The sequence below is a fragment of the Periplaneta americana genome, chromosome 13 (assembly GCF_040183065.1).
Source record: "Periplaneta americana isolate PAMFEO1 chromosome 13, P.americana_PAMFEO1_priV1, whole genome shotgun sequence".
NCBI classification, from domain to species: Eukaryota; Metazoa; Arthropoda; class Insecta; order Blattodea; family Blattidae; genus Periplaneta; species Periplaneta americana.
The window spans coordinates 90,204,078-90,227,788 of record NC_091129.1 but is presented as its reverse complement, the minus strand read 5'-3'; the positions used below and the strand labels follow the sequence as shown (position 1 = coordinate 90,227,788).

Below are 23,711 nucleotides of genomic sequence, written 5' to 3'. Positions count from 1 at the left end.
TGTAGATACATTATCCAAAATCGGAATGGTTACACATTTACACATGATCTCTGCAAAACAATAATATACTGTAACAGGTATTTACTTTGTTTTTATTTAAAGTCTCCTTCCTGACATACAAATAGGTAACTGATAACTAATAAATGTTTTATAGAACATAATATGTAGGCTACTTACAGCGTGGATTATAGGTTATGACTGAGTTATGATTTTCTCTTGGTCTTAGGGAATCTGAAGAACGACAAATTCGGAGATTTAAACTTGTTGTTACTGCAATTTTCGTCATTGCACACATTGCCTTTATTCCGACGCATGATTAAAACGTTCATCTCGCATACCTTCAAAGCACGTGCTGGCTGTATCAACCCTATGACCAATGCCTTGCCTGCCGCTTGAGCGCTAGTGTCGTGAATGTTGGCAAAAAAAGTGTTGAAGTTGCGCGACTGTATATATTAGACTGTGGTTCATATTATATAAGCTTCAGGGGAGCAGCGTAACCCGGAGTGAGACTAGTGGCCAACAGGCTTGGAGCTCACATATTTAGTTATATACAGCCCCCTTTTAAAATAGCCTGCCTAAGGTTTTCCGTGGTTTTCCTAAGGCGCTAAGATAAATGTCGGGATGAGCCCTAAAAGAAATGGGCCACGGACCTGCACTCATATCCCCATTAATCTCCCTAATTACTTAAATTAATATTATATAAGTAGTTCTGTCAGTGATGCCAACCTGTCAGCTAGGTACTGAATATCATACCAACTCTTCTAAATTATGGTATTTTATGGTATCATACGACAAAAATAAAATTAAACCTAAATAAAAACAGACATTTACTATATGTGACAATTTGTGTCCCTTATATTTATGAGAATAACCATTTTATGATGCTTTTAATGTACGAGTAATTATGAATGACAGATATGAGAGTAGCTATTATTTTACCGTAACATATTTTCTTAATTAAATCAAATTATATTATTCAATGTAGGCCTATTCCTGTGTATGAAAAAACTAAACTTCTGACGTGTAATATGATGCACGACTTCAGCTTTTCAAATGAGAAATTTGTTAATAATGTTGAAGTAGGAATAGAATTTTTCACTGTGGCTGCGTGTATATTTGATTTCTTGTGGTTGCGTGTAACAGAAATATCTGTTCTCATCGAATCATTACACACTTTACAATGGGCCTTGAATATAACCTGCTTGTCAAGGTCCAACCAGGGCTCACTTTTTAAAGTACGTTTAGGCAAAGTAAAAATAAATTACGTACCGGGAGAGTAAAAAGTATGGAGCACTAAAAGCTTCAGAGGGTGAAAGAAGAAATATTTTGAACACGTTTTCAAAAAACCATTTTCCAACTAGTACCACAGAATCCACTATGACCCTCAAATTATAGGACCACGGACAAAAAAAAAGTGATATGATGGAAGACATAAAATAAAATCCAAAAAAATGACGCATTGCTTATATCGAATTCAGAGTAATGGAGTCTCAAAAACAAACAACACCTAGAATATTGGTGGTAGATGACTTAAGAATAATCTTAGTTTAGTTTGTTAATTGTCGTGGTGATGATGATGATGATGATGATGAGATGATGAGTTCTCTCTCTCTCTCTCTCTCATGATTTTTGTTATTTCTAATCCTAATTTTGTTTCATAACTTTAGGTATGACGTGTCTGCATGGGTATCGTGTTCAGAATTCAACTGCAGGTGGGAAGCGGTTTGCGTTCGAGATCCTGCCTCCAGAGCCTCGCCAGAGACATTATTACTTCCATACCGACACAGAGATGGACAAAAAGAGGTAATATCACCATCAGCCTGCTCATTCTTTAAAGGCAATCCATATATAATAACAGTTTCACAACAAGAACATGAGTGTTTGGTAGGGCATCTCTTCAAAATTGGAATTTATATATCGACAAAATGTATATTCTGCAGAGAAGATTCAAGTATGAACTTGCAGCACATAGGCTACTAAACTGAAAAGCCATCAACATTTCAAATAAAAGTGTTATAGCATCACAGACGTTTGCTGGCATATTAGAAAACAAAATATGAAGAAAATCCAATATTCTAAGCATTTGATTAATTAATTATACACACACACACACACACACACACACATATATATATATATATATATATATATATATATATAACAGTTCACAATCGAATTCTTTAACAACTGCATTATATTTTAACGATTTGTAAATAAGTTTAACGCCTTGGTCCCCTTAACGAGTTGTAAGTCAAGAGTCACATATTCTTTTTATGTGCTGCTAATCAGTTGTACTTCTCAGGATCAGATCGTCACTCTTCACAAATTATTATTATTATTATTATTATTATTATTATTATTATTATCAGTTTAAATGGAGCCTTCCCATTTGCCACAGTAGCTAAATGAGGCCTGGCCGTTAATATCTCAATTGAGGTACTACAGACTACTCCTTAACTCCCCACTTCACATTCCCCAGCAGAGACAGTTATGTATCAGACAGATACGAGTAGACCTGAAGGCAAGCAATGCTGAGTGACGGATTATATAAGGCATGCATCATAGATTTCGGTTCTCGCTAGTCTCCTAAAATCCACCATTGATGCATAGTGTTTTACTGTGTGTTCGTTTCTAAAGCACTTAAGCAGAAAGGATATGGACGGGGGTTATCTCCTTTCCTTTTCCCTTCTCCTTTATGCCCAGGGCTGAGCTAGATTGTCTTGTCATACGAAAGCCTTCATTTGAACCAATGCTGCGCAATACGAGAAACATCACTGACTGAGTGACGATGTGTTAAACAGAGCTTAATGTAGTCATCTTTAGCAGTCCCTGTACTTCTGACTTGTGTCGTAGTCAATTCATGTATGAACATGTCTTAATATACAATTTGTTTCGCAGGTGGTTGGCAGCGTTGGAGTATTCCATTGACCGCTGGATTAAAGTAGGCTGACGCAAGTGCCTCGGATATTGGACGCAACAAACTAACAAGGAAAGCAGCTGTTGCCACTCAACCGTTTTGGGCTATGCCTTAGTTTCCACACTTTCGTAGACACGAACAAGCCCGACGGCAAACAATGTCAAACTGCCTCGTAACCACGGAGCCCTAGCCGGGCAAATGGTTCACTGAAACACATTTACCTAGCTCACAACAACTACACGAACATACGAAATCGAAAACGACAGTTGAAGGCAAGCTAATGGCCAGGTAACTTAAGATAACAGATATCATTATACATGTAGTCTAGCTGGAGTGTCGAAAGTAGACGTGAATTCAACGTGGGAGCATTTAGGTTAATGTTCAAGACAGCCATTTTGTTTGAATTTTCCAAAACGGAAAGACAGAATCGTTACTGGTAACTACAGACGCACAAAATAACATGACGGTAGGTCGGGATATCTCATCAGAGAAGAATTCTGAAGGTAACCGATCGCTGTCCATGTTAGATGTTTTAGTCAAGAGGATTTCTTTTCGAACAAATAGGGAAAATTAAGCACCAGTTATAGAGAAAATAAAGGTAACTATTATGTGTATTAACATTACTCCAGCATGCTGATGTCAGCAGGAGGGAGTAGTTTTCTTGGAGAATTTGTATTTGTTAAAGGATATGTTTCACATTTTTTAGCATTAATATGTGAAAGAATTTAAATGAAAGTATATATAATTGTTATTACTGTTAAAAAAGAGGAAAATATTAAATTAATACAGATGCTGTATAGATTTTAAACAAAGATTTTAAAAACATACCAAAGAGCTTCCTTCAGATGAAAGAAGTGAATTAAACTAGAATACCATAATTTATGCAGTTAGTGTGTAAATCTTTTGTTGCGTGGCCTGAGGTACGCCAGGCAGACCTCCGTATAATTACCCTCTACACCGAAAAAAAAAAATCCGGATTCGTACCCTGCAAACATGAATCCTAAATCCTTACTGCCAAATTTTTAAGACCTACGTATATTTTTTAAGTGGTGCATTGGAGGCTTTAGTTTAGTTCCCCAAGAATGCACAGCCCGACGGAGGCCTAGAGAGCACGGATGCTTGTCCGGCGTATGTCAGGACCCATGAATGCAGTATTAGAGTGAATGAAAACTGATAACATTTGAATGTAACAGAAAAAAAATATTTATAGTTTTTGTCTAGGATGGACTTTAATAATTTCTAAAAAAAACAAGCTCAAATAATTTAAAAACACAAGACTTGAGATAATAATGCGGGTTGAAATAAAATTAACAAAATAACTAAAGAATAAAATACTACCTTACCAAGGAGTTGCCAATGTTTCATTCCTTGTGTCCACTTAGAATTTTCGAGTTTTCATCCACGTGTTTTTGTTGTCTTGCCAAAAAAATAAGACGTGTACCGTCATTTAGTTCTGAGCTTTGAGTGTTTGTTTACTTGCTCCTGCACGCACTTGATCCCATTGGTACCCCACATATCCCAAATAGAACGTGACCCTGCATGTTGTTGCTTTTGTTGATGTGTTTGTACATCCATGTGTAGAGTGCATGCTGACATCTTCAGACATTACCTCTTCCATCCGAATCCTTATTTAAACATTTTAAAAGAAGGCTATTAAAATTCTGCATGGACCAATTTTATTCTAAGATACTAATGCAGAACTAATCTGCTAACTGAAGAATGGGACATAAATAACAAACTCGTGTCCATCTGGTAGAGAACTCTCTTCAAGTTGGATCTGTTTTCATCTAACATTGATGCTGTGGGTCTTGGTTAATATAGTACAGTAGTCTGTAGTAAACCTTCTGTGTCCATATCTGGTCTGCAGGTTTCACTAACGAAATTCTGGTTTTGGAGTAAAGATTTTGTTTATATTGATGAAGTATCACTTCATTCCTAACCTCATATATACGAAAGGTTGTTCCGAAAGTAACGCATCCTATGTTTTCTTAGATGCCTCTGTAAGAGAAAAATTACATTATGTATATACTATTTCAGGCCTTCATAAATTGACTGCTATTTTTACTTACATAAAATGTATTTTCTCCATCATTCAGTTTTTTCGCCATCAGTCAGAGTGGACTGTTTCTGGATAATCTTCGTTCCATCAGTGCATTGACTATCATTTTGATTTATATCAATAGCAATGAATCCAAATCTTGTTCTCAGTAATGATACTGTCCATAAAATCAACATTCAAAGACTCTGAAAGATCAGCACAGACTTATGTACAGTCTCTGCTCCTTGTATTCAAGTACGAGCATGCTTAGGATCCTTATGACACACCGTGTTAAAGAAGTTGTATCAGGATTGTGTCTAAGGAATAGAAGTATATTTCCATAAAAGCTGGTCTTGAAGAATAAGCTGATTAACTTTTTTTCCCCTTCTCTTCCATCACGTCTCTGCATGGGCGATCCAATATTGGCATGTCTCTTTATCACTCACAGAACTAACAGTGCTGATATGAAATGTCCATTGAAAATAAAAGTCCTTCAAATGATGATCAGTTTGAATGGGCGCAGTGTGCCTTCTATTCAGGTACTCCGCTACTCATCACTATTTCAAACAGACATCAGTGTCACCGTCCAACTTGATATACTGTTTAAATGGAGCAGCAAATTTTTCCCAGGTTACTTGCCGAAAATACGGCTTTTTTATTGCTTCACGTGACCTCTGGTGGCCCCAAAACTAGACTATGTTTATAGGAAAAGAACAAGATAGTAATACAATATTTTGTTTTTGATGGTTTAAATTACACATTAGAGTGTCTCAGTGACTTTGTTACATACATTACATTGATAGAGATGATCAGTATCATTAACTTTCACATAGGAATCCATATCCGGAAACATTTCCTTTGGTACTGGTAGTGGAATGTGTGTAGCAGGTTTATTTTCTGTACAATATTGGTAAACCACAGCTTTTCATTCTAAGGTGATTAAGCCCATACTAAATTATTTTTTAATGTAGGCCCTTTATGTTGCTATGGTGATGGTTGTAAAAATTACAAAGTTCATGCAAATGTGGTACAGAACCTCATTTTTAGCATAAGAGTTTACATTACGATAGCCAGTTGACAATAAACTCAAGGCCAGTGTACTGAAACTTCACCCCAGTTTAACTAGTGTGTGACATTAGGTTTATTTGAGTTAAAACACTACTGGTATGTACATATAGTAAAGTTTGTTTCCTTAGTTCGTTGTTACTATGAAAACTTCCACATGAAGTAGAAGATGCTTATATGCTAATCTTCATCTTACGATGTTTGGTGACGTATACACGTCCGTTGATGTGACATATTAATGAATTTAAATACTATTATAGTCACAATCAGGAAGTCGCAGGTTCGATTCCCGCTCGAGGTTGTGAAATTTTTCTTTCATACCATGGCATGATTGTGACTATAATAGTATTTAAATTCATGCTTATATGCATTTTACTTATGGAAGAGCAAACAGAAATAGAAAAAATGCTGCAAGGCTTTATCATTGAACATATAATTTACAACGCCAGGTAGATCATACCATGTTTGGGAATTCACCAATGTTTGCAGGAAAATGAAAGTCTGCAACCAAACTTCGGAAAAATGACCTTAAGTTTGATACTAAATGACTACACAAAGCAAAACTTTTAACTTACCAAACAGATTGTTTCCAGACATGGGTTTCTATACAAAAAATTGTTCATATTGATACCAGTCCTAAAAGTTCGTAACTGAAATACTCTGTAGACGCTATGAAAGACAGGAAAAAGAGTACAAAGCTTTCCCATCCACTTCTGAATACTTCGAGATGAAAAATGGATAAATAGGAGAAAAATTTTACTGACAATATTAAACCGTTCCAATTTGGACTCCAACAAAGCTCTAAATAATGTTCTCTTTTAGAAATTGATTATGATAAAGGTAGTTGTAATAGCATAAAATAAAAGGCATATTTTCTATTTGATACAGTAATAAAAATTGTGTTTATGTAATAAATAAGTGTAATTCGTTATATTCAGTACCTTTTTCAGTCATGTATTTCATACATGTGATACAACGTAGGTATTAATTTTACTATTATTGATTAATATGAACATATAATGGAAATGTAAAGTATGCTGTGAAAGTTTGCCAATATTTGTCCTCTTCATTTTCCCTCTTAGGTTTGCAAGTAAAATTATGAATATCATTATGTAATAAAGTAAGTAGGTAGCACATAATTTGTAAAACATCTATTTGACATAGTTAAAGAATTGCTATTTACTATTTTAAAGAGGTATCAGATATTCAGAAAAAACTAATACCGGTAATAAAAATGATATGTTTAAAAATTAATGCAAATCAAGAAACTGTTTTCACACTTTGTGTGAAGTCTCATTCTAGTAAAATCTTGCATATGGTTCTTTATTTTTATTTTTTTACAACATAGTGATAAGATTAAATGTTTTGTAATAATTTATTAGGCCCGTAGGAGTGGTTTAGAATTTTTCTCAGTGTAATATTATAGTTCGGAAGTTAGAACACGAAGAGTATGATAAAGCTGAAAGCATCAGTTATCCTACATCTGCACTGCAAAGAAACCGAGCACTTGGGGCCACCATGATGGCTTTCCGGACCTTTGCACGACTCCGTTTATACAGGACACCAGCTCCACTGCTACTGCTATGTCAACTGGAGGAAAGAAGTGAAACTTAAAACTTACAGAATATGAGTGAGAAGATCCACATAGATACTAATAATATAGCACAATCAAAATTCGTTTTCACAGTCATACCGGTACTTAAAGGGTAACAGTAGGAGTCATTGCTTTCGGAGCAACCTTCATAATTCTAGCAACAAACTTAGTATATGACATGAAATTACCAAGTCAATTTTTACAATGTGAGTATCATGGGTTCTCGTACTGTATTCTGCTTTAAGGAAGTTTTATCATTTCATCGTAGGAGTGAAAACATAACCATCTCATGGTCATAATCTTCGAATCACTTTGCTCTTTGTAAAAAGAGTCACTGTGATTAACTCAAACAAATCGTATCAGTGATTTATTTACAATCTAAAGGAAAACACTTCATCTTTACATCTACTGGGTCTTTTAAGATCATCCACATATCTTCTTTCTGTAAGGAGTGTAAGTGTTTGTTTTATAACAACATCTAGATTACACAAAGATGTGACATTAAAAATAAAATTGAACTAATTTTTTACAATATTTAATGACCACATCACATCTACTTTTTATTAATGTTTTCACTATAGTATGGTAACAAATTTTCACATACTAGTAACTTACTCATTCTAAAAGGTTGTAATAATGGACAAGAGAATGTTTGAGTTCTCAGAAGAAGAAAATAATAAAAAAGACGTATGAAGCTAACTCTGTTCTAAATTATTTATCATAATTGTTCAAAATTCGTGTAACAATATTCATTTGGGCTATTTGGAATCGTTATCATTTTGTTGCAGCTACATTTTCACTCTTCTATTTTGGCAATGTAGAACTGTCTAACGATAAAGATGTTATGTATTCTATGGCAGACATGTTTATCTGTAATTATGTAGAAGCAAACCTAATAACTTTACATATCCATTTGAAGAGAGCAATATGATTTGCAAAACTGTTCAGACAGAACATTTGTTACAGTTACAGCATATTTAAGAAATATAGGTTCGATGATTTCCTTCTTTATATATTAGTCAATATATCTATTCCTTTCTTTATGTAGTACATTTTACAGAATGATTCAAAATCGTTGTTTCAAACTAATACAATTGGTTATATGCAAAAGTCAGAATATTGAAAATCCATGTTCAAAAACGAGTCATTTGTTGTTGTTTATTAAAATTTGTAGGTAGGCATCCCTGTACGTCTTTGAGAATCCTATTGCCTCGTGCAGTAGTTCTAGCCCGTTCTTTGCAATTACTGAAGAACTGGCAGATGGTTACTACAAATTTCCTCACATTCAGCAATCATGTTTATCACTCAAAGAAATTGCTCAAAGTGCCAGCCACCAACTTCACTGCACAATTTGGAGCATCGAGTGCCTTATGCGCCACCCTCATGAAGATGTCTGGCTTATTTTGCGCTATGTCGCAAGCCACTACGGTTATGATTGGCAGATTCTTCCATTGAAGGTAAGAGTGCGCTGCTGGAAAATCCCACGAAAACAGTAGACATTGAGGAAAGACAACATATTTCCTTATCATGCATGTGGAAAAACACTTACACTCAGTTGTGTTGAGAAAAGCATGTGTTTCAGATGCAATGGCCAATTTTAAATGACGATCTCTTTGCCGATCGCGTTTCTGGACATGGGTTATTCATCTCACAACTCTTCCCTTGGCACTCACAGCAATCTGTATCAGTTTGTACCAACTATTTTGGATCACTCTATATATCTATCCCCTTTTTACAGTGGCGGCTTCTGACCAGGTTGCAGATTTGTGCAACCACTAATCACTTCACAACTAAGTGAAACACGAGTATACTCAACAGTGAGCACACTCTGGCTTTTCTAACGCTTTCTTGTGGGCAATCCTGTGTTCTTGTTGTTTTCTGTGAATTTTATATGAGCGCACATCGAAGAACTGGCACTGCCATCAACAGTTATGTGTGTACATTTGTGCGAAGAACTAGGTTGCAGATTTGTTGCAACCTGATGTGTAATTCAAAGTACCTTGTTGAGCATCTCACACTACGCTTGTAATGTGATGTATTGGTCGGATTAGTGTTGTGTTGAGAATTCATTTATAAATGACAATAAAAATTAATTCGGTAGTCTGCTTATCATCAGAACAGTTTTCGTCGTTTCATAAAGGAGAAATTAGAAATAGGAAATCTTAGAAGATCGACACTAAACACACAATAAAAGTGTAAAATTATTATTATTATTATTATTATTATTATTATTATTATTATTATTTATTATTATTATTATTATTAGCTATTATTGTTATTTTATTATTATTAGTATTATATTATTATTATTACTATTATTATTATTATTATTATTATTATTATTATCGAGTTTAGATTTTTATGGTGATTGTGTTAAGAAAAAAACATTTTGGGTTTTGAATACTGGTAATGTATCATCACAATGCCTCCCAACATTTTGGGACTACTTGCAGGTTCTATCACCAGATTAATATTGCCCAAGACCCGAAGAGTGTCCAGTTTTGGTTAGCCATGCATAGTGGACTCACCAGAGTAGAAGACCATTTACCTATTTGGTAGTATGTATTTTCCTGATGATGCGGCATGAAAGTAGCTCCAGAACATTGGAGACATTACATGTCAACATACAATTAGACACCCAATATTTGTCTTATAAATTATTATTATTATTATTATTATTATTATTATTATTATTACATTTATTTATATATTTCAAGTTTATTGTTTAAAGAAATAGGCCTACCTACATCAGAATTTTTTTTTTACTAACTATTCCAGACAGTAATACAACAGTGTTTTCCTTCCCAACAAAATCCAGTAGGCCTAACTCCATCCTGCCAGGATACTGCAACCACCAAGTCTTTATATGACAAGCCGCCACTGCTTCTTCATACGTCAGTTAGCCAATTGTAGCCAATAAGAAATTATTTATAAATTACCCATATACTATCATGCATAATACAAAATTATCATTCACTTCATGAACTACCGGTACTTTTATAAGTAAAGGTAATACGATACTGAACGCAATGGGAATGTGGTATAAGAATCCAAGACACTCATGCTTTGATATTTTATATGATGTGATACAGAATATTTGATGATAAGATACCAGACTCAATTAGCAGGATTCTGCATATCAATCCATACCCTGTACATAATGGTTGAATTTGTTTTTATATATACGAACTCCTTTGCATAATGGCCTACATAACATAACTGACCCTGTTTTATTATGAGAACGTTTTAGTAACTTACTCAGTTCAGTATTTGGAAAGATATGCAATAAATTAAATGTGAATTACTTTAAGTGGTCATTATTAAATCAAGGAAAGTTGATGATTAATTTATTCATAGAAGTCCATATTTATCCCATATGATTTTTAAACTGCGTCACATGATCTTCGAGCTTCAAATATATCATAATTGACAAAAAGAACCTTCATAAAACTGGAGAGAGAAAATGTAATTTTACACTCAATTTAAATCCGAATAATACACCAGTGCAGTGAAGGACAAATAAAACACAAAATGTAATTTTGAATTCCTTCCATCTGTCAATCTGCAACACATCGGAATTTCATATTTACAAATTATAAATTTACTTAGGAATATGGTTATAATAACTTTCATGTGTTAATATGAAAATTAAGTTACAAATTACCTAGTTGGCTAGTTTCGATTTCGTATCAGCCATCTTCAGGACTAGACATATATGTAAATTTAGTACCATTACAATTGAATTCAATTATTATTATTACTATTATTATTATTATTATTATTATTATTATTATTATTATTACTATCAATGCTTTTTTTTTCTGGAGAAAAAGGTGGCGAAACACTGTGCAGAATATGTTGTAAAAGACTGGGAGATGATTACTGTTCAGTGCAAGAAAAATTTGTCGTTTTTAACCCCTTTTCTTCCAAATTTAAAGTTTACAAGGTCTAAACGGAGTTCAAAGAAAATTGGTTAAAACGTAATTATTAACACATTTCTCGGTTCCATAATAAAAAGTGCTGGAACACTATTCTGGTGTGTTTCACTAGAAAAAAAGCTCTGATTATTATTATTATTATTATTATTATTATTACTACTAACTTACTATTATTATTATTATTATTATTATTATTATTATTATTATTATTTATAAATTTTCTACAGTACAATAGTTTCTGTACAACCCTTCAGCAATTGTTTCATCCTTAAGTTCCTATCCTTCGTGTCTTCCTCGGTTAACTCTTCTCTACAATCCATATGGTACTGTATATCTTGTCGACCAAATTGGCGAGTTGGTATAGCACTGGCGTTCTATGCCCAAGATTGTGGGTTCGATCCCGGGCCAGGTTGATGGCATTTAAGTGTGCTTAAATGCGACAGGCTCATGTCAGTAGATTTACTGGCATGTAAAAGAATTCCTGCGGAACAAAATTCCGGCACATCCGGCGACGCTGATATAACCTCTCCAGTTGTGAGCGTCGTTAAATAAAACATAACATTTTTTTTTAACATCCATATATCTTCGGACTATAGCTATCCATTATTCCTGAGGTCTTCCCAAACCCATTCTTGCATCATCTTTGGTACCTATTCTATTACATTATTATTATTATTATTATTATTATTATTATCATTAACAACAGTTTTTATTATCCATAAATGTATAAGACTTTTAGCCATTCTTTATTTTTTCTTGAGGCCTGGTTCGCGATCTCACAGAGTGAGGACGATAGTGGAGTATTGGTGGAATGATAATGGTGAGAGAAAACGGGAAAACCTGAGAAAAACTCCTTCCGCCCATATATCCACTACAAATTCCTTCGTGACCCACACAGGGATCGAACCTTGGTTGCCAGTGTGGAAGACAGACAGGCTAATTACTGGGCCACAAGTGATATTATTATTACTATATTATTATTATTATTATTATTATTATTATTATTATTATTATTATTATCTACCGAGCACAGTAGTGTAATTGTTATCATTCCCGGGTTCGATCTTAGGAGCCATCTGTCTTGTCTTGGGTTTTTCGTGGCTTTCCAAGCATCCCAGGCGAATTCTGAGTTAGTACCAATTTCAAGGGACACAATCTAACACTTTCCCATTATCGCTTCACCATCACTTCCCACCAATCATCCTATCATCTCTCCGGGATAGACCTGCTACCTGTCCAGCAGAATATGGCACTCTGCAAAGCTGTGCCCAGTGGGTTCGATGGTAAACCATTGTAATGTATGTTGACAAAACATTGTTATTATTATTATTATTATTATTATTATTATTATTATTATTTCTCGCTTACGTGAGTCATAATTATGACGCAGTTGGCTGTTACTTTTGTTGAACTTTGCTTTAAATCTTTTGTTTAGATCGTAACAGTTCTCATAAAGACTAATATTTGCCTGGAAGAAGAAGAAGATCATTCGCTTTTGCTGACAAAAATATGTTTAACAATCTTTTCAAATGATATAAGGACATTCATGACTTATCTTTCATTTAAAATACTCGAATGATTTCTTCAAGAAGGGATTAATATAATAGACCCCACTTAAATTACAATATTTCATATAGGCCTAATTACAAGAAGGTGATTCTTAGTGTTCGCCACTGGACTTGAGTTCTCAGGCAAGATCTCTAGCTCTGCAAGGTATTCCATCCATTATTTATGGCAGCCACACTACCTCATTCTAGTGCTGAGGTCATGAAAGCATGGATTCCTACCTCCACGCCTCGAAGCGCCTTCATGAAGTCTACCAGCCTTACATAGTGTCATATTCAACAACGCAAAAAGAAATGTAATAAATGCTCAGTTGTTTCCATTTTTTGTCAATTTGAAATGTAATCTTAACGACGAATTTTTTACGTAATTATTAGGATGTATCGAAAAAATCAAATTTGGAATTTAAAAAAAAACATGGAGTGCGGAAAAGTTGTCATTATAGCTAATAATTATGCAGAAAAAAAATAGAGCTCTAGATTACATTTTCACCGAGGCGCAAAGCCTTCCAAGTTTTATAGAACTCAACAAAAACTTGAAAAAATTACATTCTGTAATAATGAATATTAAGAGTGTTCAGATGTTATAAATGTCTGTATAGATGACTGAACAGACACTTCCAAACTGGCAACGCAGTATACTTCAAATCAGGGTGCGTACTATGTAGAGGAAGGGAGCTCATGATCATAAGGGGAGGTTATCGCTTCTGCTTTCTGTCACAGATTCATCAGTTTCTCTCGTGCCTGTGCTTGTAGTGCATTGTATGTGGTTTTTTAGTGCTGTGTATTGTTTTAATGGCGAAATCTACACCAGTAAAAACAAGAAAGTAGACATTTGTCAGGGCGGAGAATATTTTTGGTACCGGTACCCCAAAAGAATTGGATAACAGAACACTATGGACCCAGCAACACGTAATGAGGTATTATCTCTTCACTTGCATAGAATTAAAAGGTGAAGGAAGTAAAGAACCTGTAGTGCGTGTAATGCAGAAAAAATTGTAAATAAAGTAGTGAGTACATGGAAACACGCTTCGATCCCTGTTGTTTACACGAGAACAATAACAGATAAGATATTAAATTATCATAATAAAGTTAAGAATTTCTTTAAAACAGGGAGAAAAAAAGCAGAAAATCTAATGAATCTAAGACTATTTGATATTGCAACATACAAATGCCTTGACTTTGAGAACTGCAAATGTGAAAAGTCGCGAAAAATACCATAAAAAGAAATAAATTTCCGGTCGATCAACAGACATACTATATAAAAAGGCGATTGGAAGGCTGGACAATGTAGTAATAGAAAAAACTGCAAAAACAAGAGGAAGGAAGATCCATGACACGTTAATGGAAAGAAGAGCTGCCATCTATTTCTCCAGAGTGTGCCATATAACAGAGCAGCTCATCAGAAGAAAATAATTATTCGGATTCAGATTTCACTTGGAAATATCTTTTGGAACCCTTGTTTTAGAAGCACGAAGAGTTTTGGCAAGGAGAAGTAACTGAAAGACTGTTCGCAAGTTTCTAGTGCCAGAATTAAATTTCATAGCTAAGGATTATATGGACTTGATTCCCTGGAACAAGTGCAGCGTCATGGAGCCGACAGTGATAGCTCATATAAAAACTGAGGCTCTTCTGAAAATACTGAGTGACGTAAATTTACAACAAATTGATGTTCTTTGTTTCCCTTACCACACACAGGCTGTCGAAAGACTATTAAAAGTGGTCAGTGATGCTGCTTCTTCTGTATGTGGCTGTGATGCAAAAGATGCATTACATTCGTTCCAAGATTCGTTAAAGGAAAGAATACCTAGGTATGAAAAGAAAAGTGAGTATTTTTCATCTAGGCTGGAGTAACACTGATAACAGAAAGCAAATAATGAATGGGTAGGTGAGCGGGCAGAATTCGATAGCAACCACCTCCCTGTGATGAGTTCTGGGTTGTTACAGCCCAAAAATATTGTTAAAGAGTTCTGTTCAGTTATCTGGTTACTTAAGTAATATTAAAATTTTTAAAGTGACAGAAAATATAAAAATTGTAATGAATATTACAGTCTGTAGCAAGCAAAGAGCTGAGAAAATTCTTAAATTTTAAAGCTAATGCACCCTGGGCTATAAATCTTCGTATGAGATCCAAATTTTGTTGAGACAATAATTAATCCATAAGACAACTTTTTTGACCTCCACTTTTTTTAATTTCTTAAAAAAATTATTAACCGCTGATTTCAATACACCCTAGTAATTATGTCTACTCGAAGGTCACTAGAGAAATCCGGATAACAAAATCAGGAAACGAGAAGTGTAAGTTTCATATATTGTAACATCCTGGGTATGTCGTGCTTTTCTACTTGATCTATCTCACTCCATTCACTATGAAATTATATAGGGTGTTTTTAGATTATCACAATTAAACATTTCATAGTTAAACATGATAAACCATATTTGTTTGACGTAAATACGTCTATATCGAAGGTTCTCTATATTTAAAAAGTAATTTAGTAGAATGTACATTTATGTCAAACTCTTTGGAACCAAGGTTCCACTGTCAATTTTATTTGTGAGGCAACATTAGCTGATCCTCATTATGAAATTGTTGCAAAAACGAATTATTGTAGGTAATGTTAGCAGTTCATCCTTTACGGTTTAGTTAATTCCACTTTAATCACTATCGGTGATGAACCATGATTTTATCTCACAAGTAAACCTTCAGGTGGGATAAGAAACAAAACAAATGTCTTTATTACCGTTTGATTAAGCATTAAAACCAATGCAAAATACGTAAGTTTTACAACTCGAACGCAATGAACACCAGAGATCGCGACCAGTCAAGATGCAAGTTGACAATCATGGGGTACTTAGGCTACATTGCAAACACGTATATCACGCAGCAATACTTGATGCGAGAGCGAAGACAGTGCTTCTCTAGACGTGCTATCAGTTGTAGCCTACCTTGCAGTTTGTGTATTGTTATGTACAGTGAGCTGAAGAAGATGAACCAGTGGTTAAAATTCTGGATGAATTAAAAGAAGAGGGTTATAAGGAGACAGACTGTGAAATGTCGCGAAAGTAACTTGAAATTGCTGATGATATATACTACCGGTACTTATTAAATAATTATTGATCGGAAGCAGTTCGATGATGATGATGATGATGATGATAATGATGATGATGATGATGATGATGATGACAAGCCTCATGTATGAGAATGCGAGACTAAAAAACACTATGTCAGAAGGGGAATCAAGTAAGTTACAAAATTCCGATTTTCTATGCGCTCCGTCCCATTCCAAAACATCCCGAGTCATTGACTTTGAAGAAAAATATAAGGTAATATTGCATTGGATAACCGATCAACAAAAAAAAAGTTTAACCAAGTCATGGAGCAGTATGAAACATAAATTCACGTGACTAACACACGAAAATCTATTCTACTAAATGAAGCAAGCTGTCAAACAATAGAACGATGCTATGAATAACATGAAATAAATGCACCGAAGAACATTTGAGGAATTTTCTTTGCGGCAGTTATCAAATGAAATTGTGAAATAAATTAACATAAAAAGAATTGCTCGCGATTTATTACGAATAGATAAAAAATACTTCAACGCAAGTCCTTCCTGGTTGCATCACCTTAAAAATCATTATAAGATTGACAGCCGAATGAAATAAAGCGTCATGTACAGGAAAATACAGCTCTTGAACAATCAATCCAAACTTTCAGACGTGAGTACAAGTCACTAATGGACACGTACAATGATGATTATGTGTTTAATGCAGATGAATTCCATAAGGAAATGCTTTTCAGCAGAACATTACAACGTCAAGTGAACCAGTGAAGTGTATGATGTCGTGCAATCCAAAGGAGCAACTACACATTCCTACACTATAATGCTGGTGGTTTCTAAAGCTGGAAAACTGATGCCAAAGTTACTATTGATCCTTGAAGAACCAAAAGGCATAAGTGCAAGAGTTGCGTAACTCATTTTTCAGTCTGTCATTCTTGTAGTAAAATGGAGTTCGTCGGGAAAAATGACCAAAAACTAAATGGATAAAATTCTTACGAAAAATATTCCTTCCTAACTCGGCAACACGCAATCTTCCGCTGTTGAACTCGTATGGTGTCCACTGCGACGAAAATACAATTAAGCAAATGATAGAACAATGCACTATGATCTTGGAAAACTAATGGGAAAATCATAGGCCTACCACCAAATACGACTTATGAGCTGCAACCTTTGGAGAGGTATTTTCTTCGAATATACAAGTATATGATTCCATAAATTTCCCATAATGCATATGTTGACGATTCATCTGATATAATTCAACACCACAAGAATATACTGAAACTACAGACGCTTGTTTACCACCAACACGATTCTGACAGGCACATCGGTATGGTTGGATTAGAATCCAAGAGTGGAAAACATTTACAAAACACTACGGATTACTTCAGTACTGTATCCGAAATGTACAAGGATTATATACGACCTGTGCAAAATCAGCCTTTATAAAGTACGGGTGGTGTACTGACAAATTGTCTTTTCAACATTTTTTTCAATAGATATCACTTTTATGCGACATAAGTTCCTGGACAAAAACAAACATAGATTCTGAAAATACGATGCATTAAGTAACATCATGACCACATTATTGTTTACCTCCTTATCCATTAATCAGTTGAAGGTATGTTTTCCTGCTGCTTAAAGCCTCGTGTTCTACGCTGTGTATCGCACTTGTTAATTGCAGTCGAGCTACGAAATTTTAGGATTATTCATATTTTATTATGCTGATTCTAATAATATTCGTTTAATTTTCATTCTTTTTTACCTCAGGTGAAGGTTTACTTGTCAGTAACCAGTAATGGGGTACAAATTAAACACTTGAAAAAAAAATCGAAGGATGATGGTAGAGATAAAATTAACTCAGAAAGGTACGCGATAATTTGCTGAACTAAAAGATGAATATATGAATTTTTTGCAGAATATCAATGAACACACAGATATGCCGTTTGTGTCAGCTTTTCTGTCCATTTGCATATTGTGATTTCTTCTGAGCCACTGGAAAGGTTTTGTCCATATCCAGCATTTACAAGGAATTCATTCGGGAATCATGTACATGAAATATAATCATGTTAATAAAAATTAATGGATCTTTATTTCCAAGACTAAATTCCATGAACTTTCAGGATAGCTGTTCTGGCTAACCATCGAGATAGTGCCCATTTACAGTACAGTATATTAAAGAATGCTTGCTGTGAAAATTTCTTAGTGATACCTTGATATTGCAGATGATGTGAGCAATTATAACCTCATAGAACACCTTTATGGATATCAAACATTTTTTGTCTCATAACTTTGTAGAAAATATTGTATTCTAAGATAATTTCTCTCTATAAAAAAAGGACTTCTTACAAATATAGTACCTAATATGGCCGGCCTTAGGAATTGAGGGGTCCAATTGGAAACATTATTTGGTTGGCCCATATTCACAGACAAGATCTGTATAATCTATGCTGGTAAATAAAATTTATTGTAGATTTATAATTTCATTAAGTTATACATTGACAACCAATCAAAATATTTATCTAGAAAGTGCATGTGGTTTAATGGAAAGCAAGTGTATGAGTAAATAAACAAAATAACATGTTGATTATCTTTAAATAGTCTTAGTTAGAAAATTTCCTGTTTTATTGACTGGGAAATGATTTAATGAAAATATTGCATTTATTTTTAATCAAATTATAGAAAAATAAGAACAGAAATATTAGGAAATAATTTTATTTATAATTTTTGTTTATATTAATTCTACATACATACCATTTAATATGAATAGATGATGATAAAAGAGCATATTGCTATCGCTGCCTTTAATGTGAAAAGATTATCTTATTGCTTGTTTCTCTGCAAAGCTTTTTAGGATTTTGTTCGAATTTAAATTCATCAGAATTTCACATTCAACTGACATTATTTAATTACCCAGCTGATCAAACGTTTTTGCTGTACTGATCAGTTTAAGCTTGAAAAAAGTATTTTTTTCTCCATCTTGAATCTTGCGTACACTACTTTTAACACTTATATATAAATGATTGGTTGATTGGCAAACTAACTCGTGTTAAATTACATAAGCAACTGTGGCTTACAGCTGTTTTGGTGCTTTCACACCATCCTCAGAGCCCTCAAGCCACAGTTGCTTATGTAATTTAACACAAGTAAGTTTGCCAATCAACCAATCATTTATTTTTTTCTGATGTCACAGTCAAGGGGAGTGTCAGGAAAATCCGAAGGGCAATAAATAAATTTGGAAATGCAATAGAGCTATTGTTAAAAGCAAGCTCAAGCTTATATTTTATGGAATTTATAATCTCTGCTAACAAAACTGGCTTCAGTGCCTCAACTTCTTCAGAACTGTCTAACCATCTGTATCAGCCACTTTTATGGTATTCACTTGTTCTTTTCAGTGTTCTAGCTTGACATCTGTCAGTACCACTTCCAGATCTACTGAGCATTTTCTTTAATATCTCTAGATGCGGAGCCCAATTGGCTTAAAGCCAGCCCTGGTACCTAATTAATCTTTTACATTGACCAATATTATGGTAAATCAGTTCATGGTTGCTGAGATTTAGTATGAAAAACGAGCATTTTCATAGTCTCTCGTCAGTGATAGCATGGGAATGTAATTTTTGGGAATGAATTGAAGTAGTCCAAACTGTGGAGTAACAGCGCGTCTGGCTGAGAAACCAGGTGGCCCGGGTTCGATTCCCGTTCGGGGCATGTTACCTGGTTGAAGTTTTTTCTGGGGTTTTCCCTCAATCCAATATGAGCAAATGCTGGGTAACTTTCAGTGCTGGACCCCAGACTCATTTCACCGGCATTATCAACTTCAACCTAAGATGTTGATAAAGCATCGTATAAAAATAAAAATAAAATGAATTGAAGTATGGTATCTGTGTCATACTTCTATTGTAGTGACAATTGCACACTGGTGTTTTTAAGGGAAATCATGGAGCAAAAGATTTGAGTGAAATCTTGAAGAGTTCAAATATTTGTCTCTTAACCACTGAATGATGACTACATGTCCTTATGTCATGATCCTCGTAGAGTCAAGTATTGATAATTAAGTAATTTCTGCCTGTGATGGATCTACAAATAGCATATTAAATTTCATCAGAACGTTTTAGGTAAAGGATATATGAGCTTGAGTCCATATTTAATGTAGCCTCTAATTGTTGCAGTGTACAATGAGAGTTTCATTTTAATTGGAGTGTGACTCTTTAACTTTGGTTACAGAAATCACTGAAAAACTATCTGTATGGTAAACAGATACTCAATGCTGCTTGTAAATTATTCTTTTATCGAAAAAGACTTCAACATATTTTGCATAAATACTGAATGTAATGGGCTGATTTCGGACTAAGTGTTGCAGTAAGTCAAACAAAGTGTAGTACCTACAAACATTTTCGATAATTGCGATCAGAACCAATCACAATAACGGTAATCCCTAAGATGTTGATAAAGCATCATAAAATAACCTACTTAAAAAAACGGTAATCAAGATTAGACACTGTAAATAGCATGGTAAATTATCTGTATATTTAGCGACTTTTAGGTTGTGTTGACAAGAACTTAGGTTTGGAGTGTAGATACAAATATAGTGACTTCCATGGCACAAATCTTGAACATTTTTTATTAATATTTCTGTCGATTAAATAACATGAAATAAACTTGTTTTTAATAATTAATTACCTGGTACAATATTTTTTGCCACTTTTTTCGTTTCCTAAGAATCCTTCCTCCCCTTGATTTATCAAGCTATGCAATTTTTCACGGCCATATGCAATTATGATAATAGAAAGAAGGCCACAATGCTGCAAATGGCAGAGCAGTGATTCGACTTAGCCTGGTGGGCGCCTGAACCTGACTATGTATTTTGATACCATTGTGCAGCAGGGCACTTATTGTTACCATTAGTATTGCGATTTTTAGCAAATTTAGAGGTTACCATTAATATTATCTCCTTTTTTTTTTTTGCACAAATCAGCTACTTTTCAAATTCAATTTAGCGACAAAGCATTATCAGGAGTTGGATCTCTGGTCTGTCACCAAGCATAAGGAGTGCAGTTGGTGACTGAGAAGATAGAACTGAATGGAAGAAGGAAATTTCAGCTGTATGGAAATTGGGCATAGGAATATGTAGATCTATTTACATTTAAAACCTGATATGATTTTAATAATAATAATAAAATACGGTAATACATAATAACACGGTAAGTACGAACAGGAGTTTATGTATAATTCTCCGAAGTTGCTCGTGGACTGATTACCTAGTTGGATTTTCCCAGCCGTAAGGCGAATCTATGGCAAATTCTTCATCTCATCTTGCTATCACCAATTCAATCGACGCTAAATAACCTAGTAGTTGATACAACATCGTTAAATGATAAAAAATGCATTCAATGCGAATACCATTATTTATTTGAGGGATTGTGGGGAAAATAATTAGCATTTGCGAACACTTTTATTGTGTATCATAGATGTATTCGGCAGTTGCAGACAAGAAACAAAAGGAACACGAAAATTCTTGGCGATATCTACGGACCAATGAGTTAGAAGAGAAATTATAGAGTGGCCAAGTTGCCTTGTACAGCGCTCTTAGCAGTACCATCAAGAAATACAGCAGGAACCAAATAAGCACCTTCCGTTGTAAACATTCATCTGCTTACAACGTTGTGTACATGGAGATAAAAGCTACGAAAAAAAAAACAAAAAAATAAAATACCGGTATGCCTTTTGTGTGCTGCAAACTGCAATAGCAGAAGAAAAAAGACTAATGATATATCATATTTCAGGTAAATTTTATGAAATGATGAAAGAGTAATGGAACGGAGAAAAATTCTCTCTGGCGCCGGGATTTGAACCCGGGTTTTCAGCTCTACGTGCTGATGCTTTATCCACTAAGCCACACCAGATACCACCCCGGCATCGGACAGAATTGTCTCAGATTAAGCTCCAACTCTTGGGTTCCCTCTAGTGGCCGCCCTCTGCACTACGTCATAGATGTCTATGAACGTAGGACCGAAGTCCACACATGTGCTGAAGTGCACTCGTTATGAGTGACTGGTTGGCCAGGATCCGACTGAATAAGCGCCATCTTAAATCACGAAGTGATTTACGCATATCATATATATATTATTTTAATGTACCGAAATACTTATGATATTTCCATGCAGATATTCTGCGTCATCAAATGATGAAAGAGTAATGGAACTGACAAAAATTCTCTCCAGCACCGGGATTTGAACCCAGGTTTTCAGCTCTACGTGCTGATGCTTTATCCACTAAGCCACACCGGATACCACCCCGGCGTTGGACAGAATTGTCTCAGAGCTGAAAAACCCGGGTTCAAATCCCGGTGCCGGAGAGAATTTTTCTCCGTTCCATTACTCTTTCATCATTTGATGACGCAGAATATCTGCATGGAAATATCATATGTACTTCGGTACATTAAAATAATATATAAATTTTATGAAGTTAAGTCCATAGTTTTGTTAATTAGCAGCATTGTTTTTCATGTGTAAATGTGTAACAAAGCCCAGCATATCTTACAATGCATAGGCCTACAGTTTTTTTTCTTTTCTTGCAGGTTTCTCTTTGAAAAATAAGGGACTATATTTACGTACTTGGCTTCTAGTCGGAGTCATATATACCGTAAACAAAATAAAAATTAAGTGCCAACAACAATTTGGCACAGAAATAAGGATAGAAATTTCCTGTGAATGTGAGATCCGGCAGAGAGGAGCAGGCAGTCGGGATTGCTCTGTTGAGGTGGTGTAGGTGGCAGGGAAGAACGGCATATCTCATTTCCGTGTGTTTCCATACTGATCACAGAAACGGCGAGTTTTCGTATCAATGATAAGTTAGTTTAGTTTGTTGGTATCCCTTGCATATATTTACTCACAAATGTATAGGAGTGTTACTAATCCACCCATTACACACTATACCATAATGCTTTTTGGGGAATCCTTGCTTTGGTAACGTTATTGTAAAGATTTAACACGCATTAGAATATGGAGATAAAGTGATTTTTATATTCAAAGTATTTGTTGCTGCAAACTAAACCACATGTTAATCACTATATTCATATCAAGTGTTTATCACTATATACAGCTCAAAGAAGTCAGTAAAAGAAAAGAAAATTGTGCCTTCCTTGGTGTAGCTTTTCTGGAGAAACAGCTATGAGATTTAACAAAATTAATATTAATCAAAACTATTGAATTGGTTTTCACTTAAGAAAAATAAAAGCGTCTTGTATCACATTCCACTCAAGTTACAGGCTTATACTCGTTTTGGTCAATGTGGAGTATCCACCGCCCAATGAACGAAATATTGGTTAAACGAGTGTTGAGCGACTTCCGCCGATTTTGGAATAGACACCGACGCAATTAGGTTAGGTTAGGTTAGGTTAGGTTAGGTTAGTTTAGGCTTTTATTATCCCGTCAAGATGAAGGCGAAAGCGATTGAATGTGATTTTTTGTTTTCTATGTTGGCAGTTCAAGTACGTCGGTGTCTATTCCAAAATCGGCGGAAGTCGCTCAACGCTCGTT

General features: G+C 34.7%; 1 protein-coding gene and 1 long non-coding RNA gene across 10 annotated transcripts in view; one reads left to right on the top strand and one right to left on the bottom strand.

Moving 5' to 3' along the window:
• The window catches only part of LOC138712107 (filaggrin), an 858,710-nt gene extending 850,085 nt beyond the window's left edge, over nt 1–8,625 (top strand). For all 9 annotated transcript variants that reach the window (XM_069843515.1, XM_069843516.1, XM_069843514.1 and 6 more), the window contains 2 exons: nt 1,668–1,803; nt 2,899–8,625. In XM_069843515.1, coding sequence (XP_069699616.1) covers nt 1,668–1,803; nt 2,899–2,950 — 188 coding nt within the window. In that variant the 3' untranslated portion in view covers nt 2,951–8,625. The remainder of the gene's footprint in view (nt 1–1,667; nt 1,804–2,898) is intronic.
• LOC138712112 (uncharacterized) overlaps nt 1–23,711 on the bottom strand; it is a 104,623-nt gene that overhangs the window by 73,280 nt on the left and 7,632 nt on the right. The gene's annotated exons all lie outside the window — the stretch shown is intronic.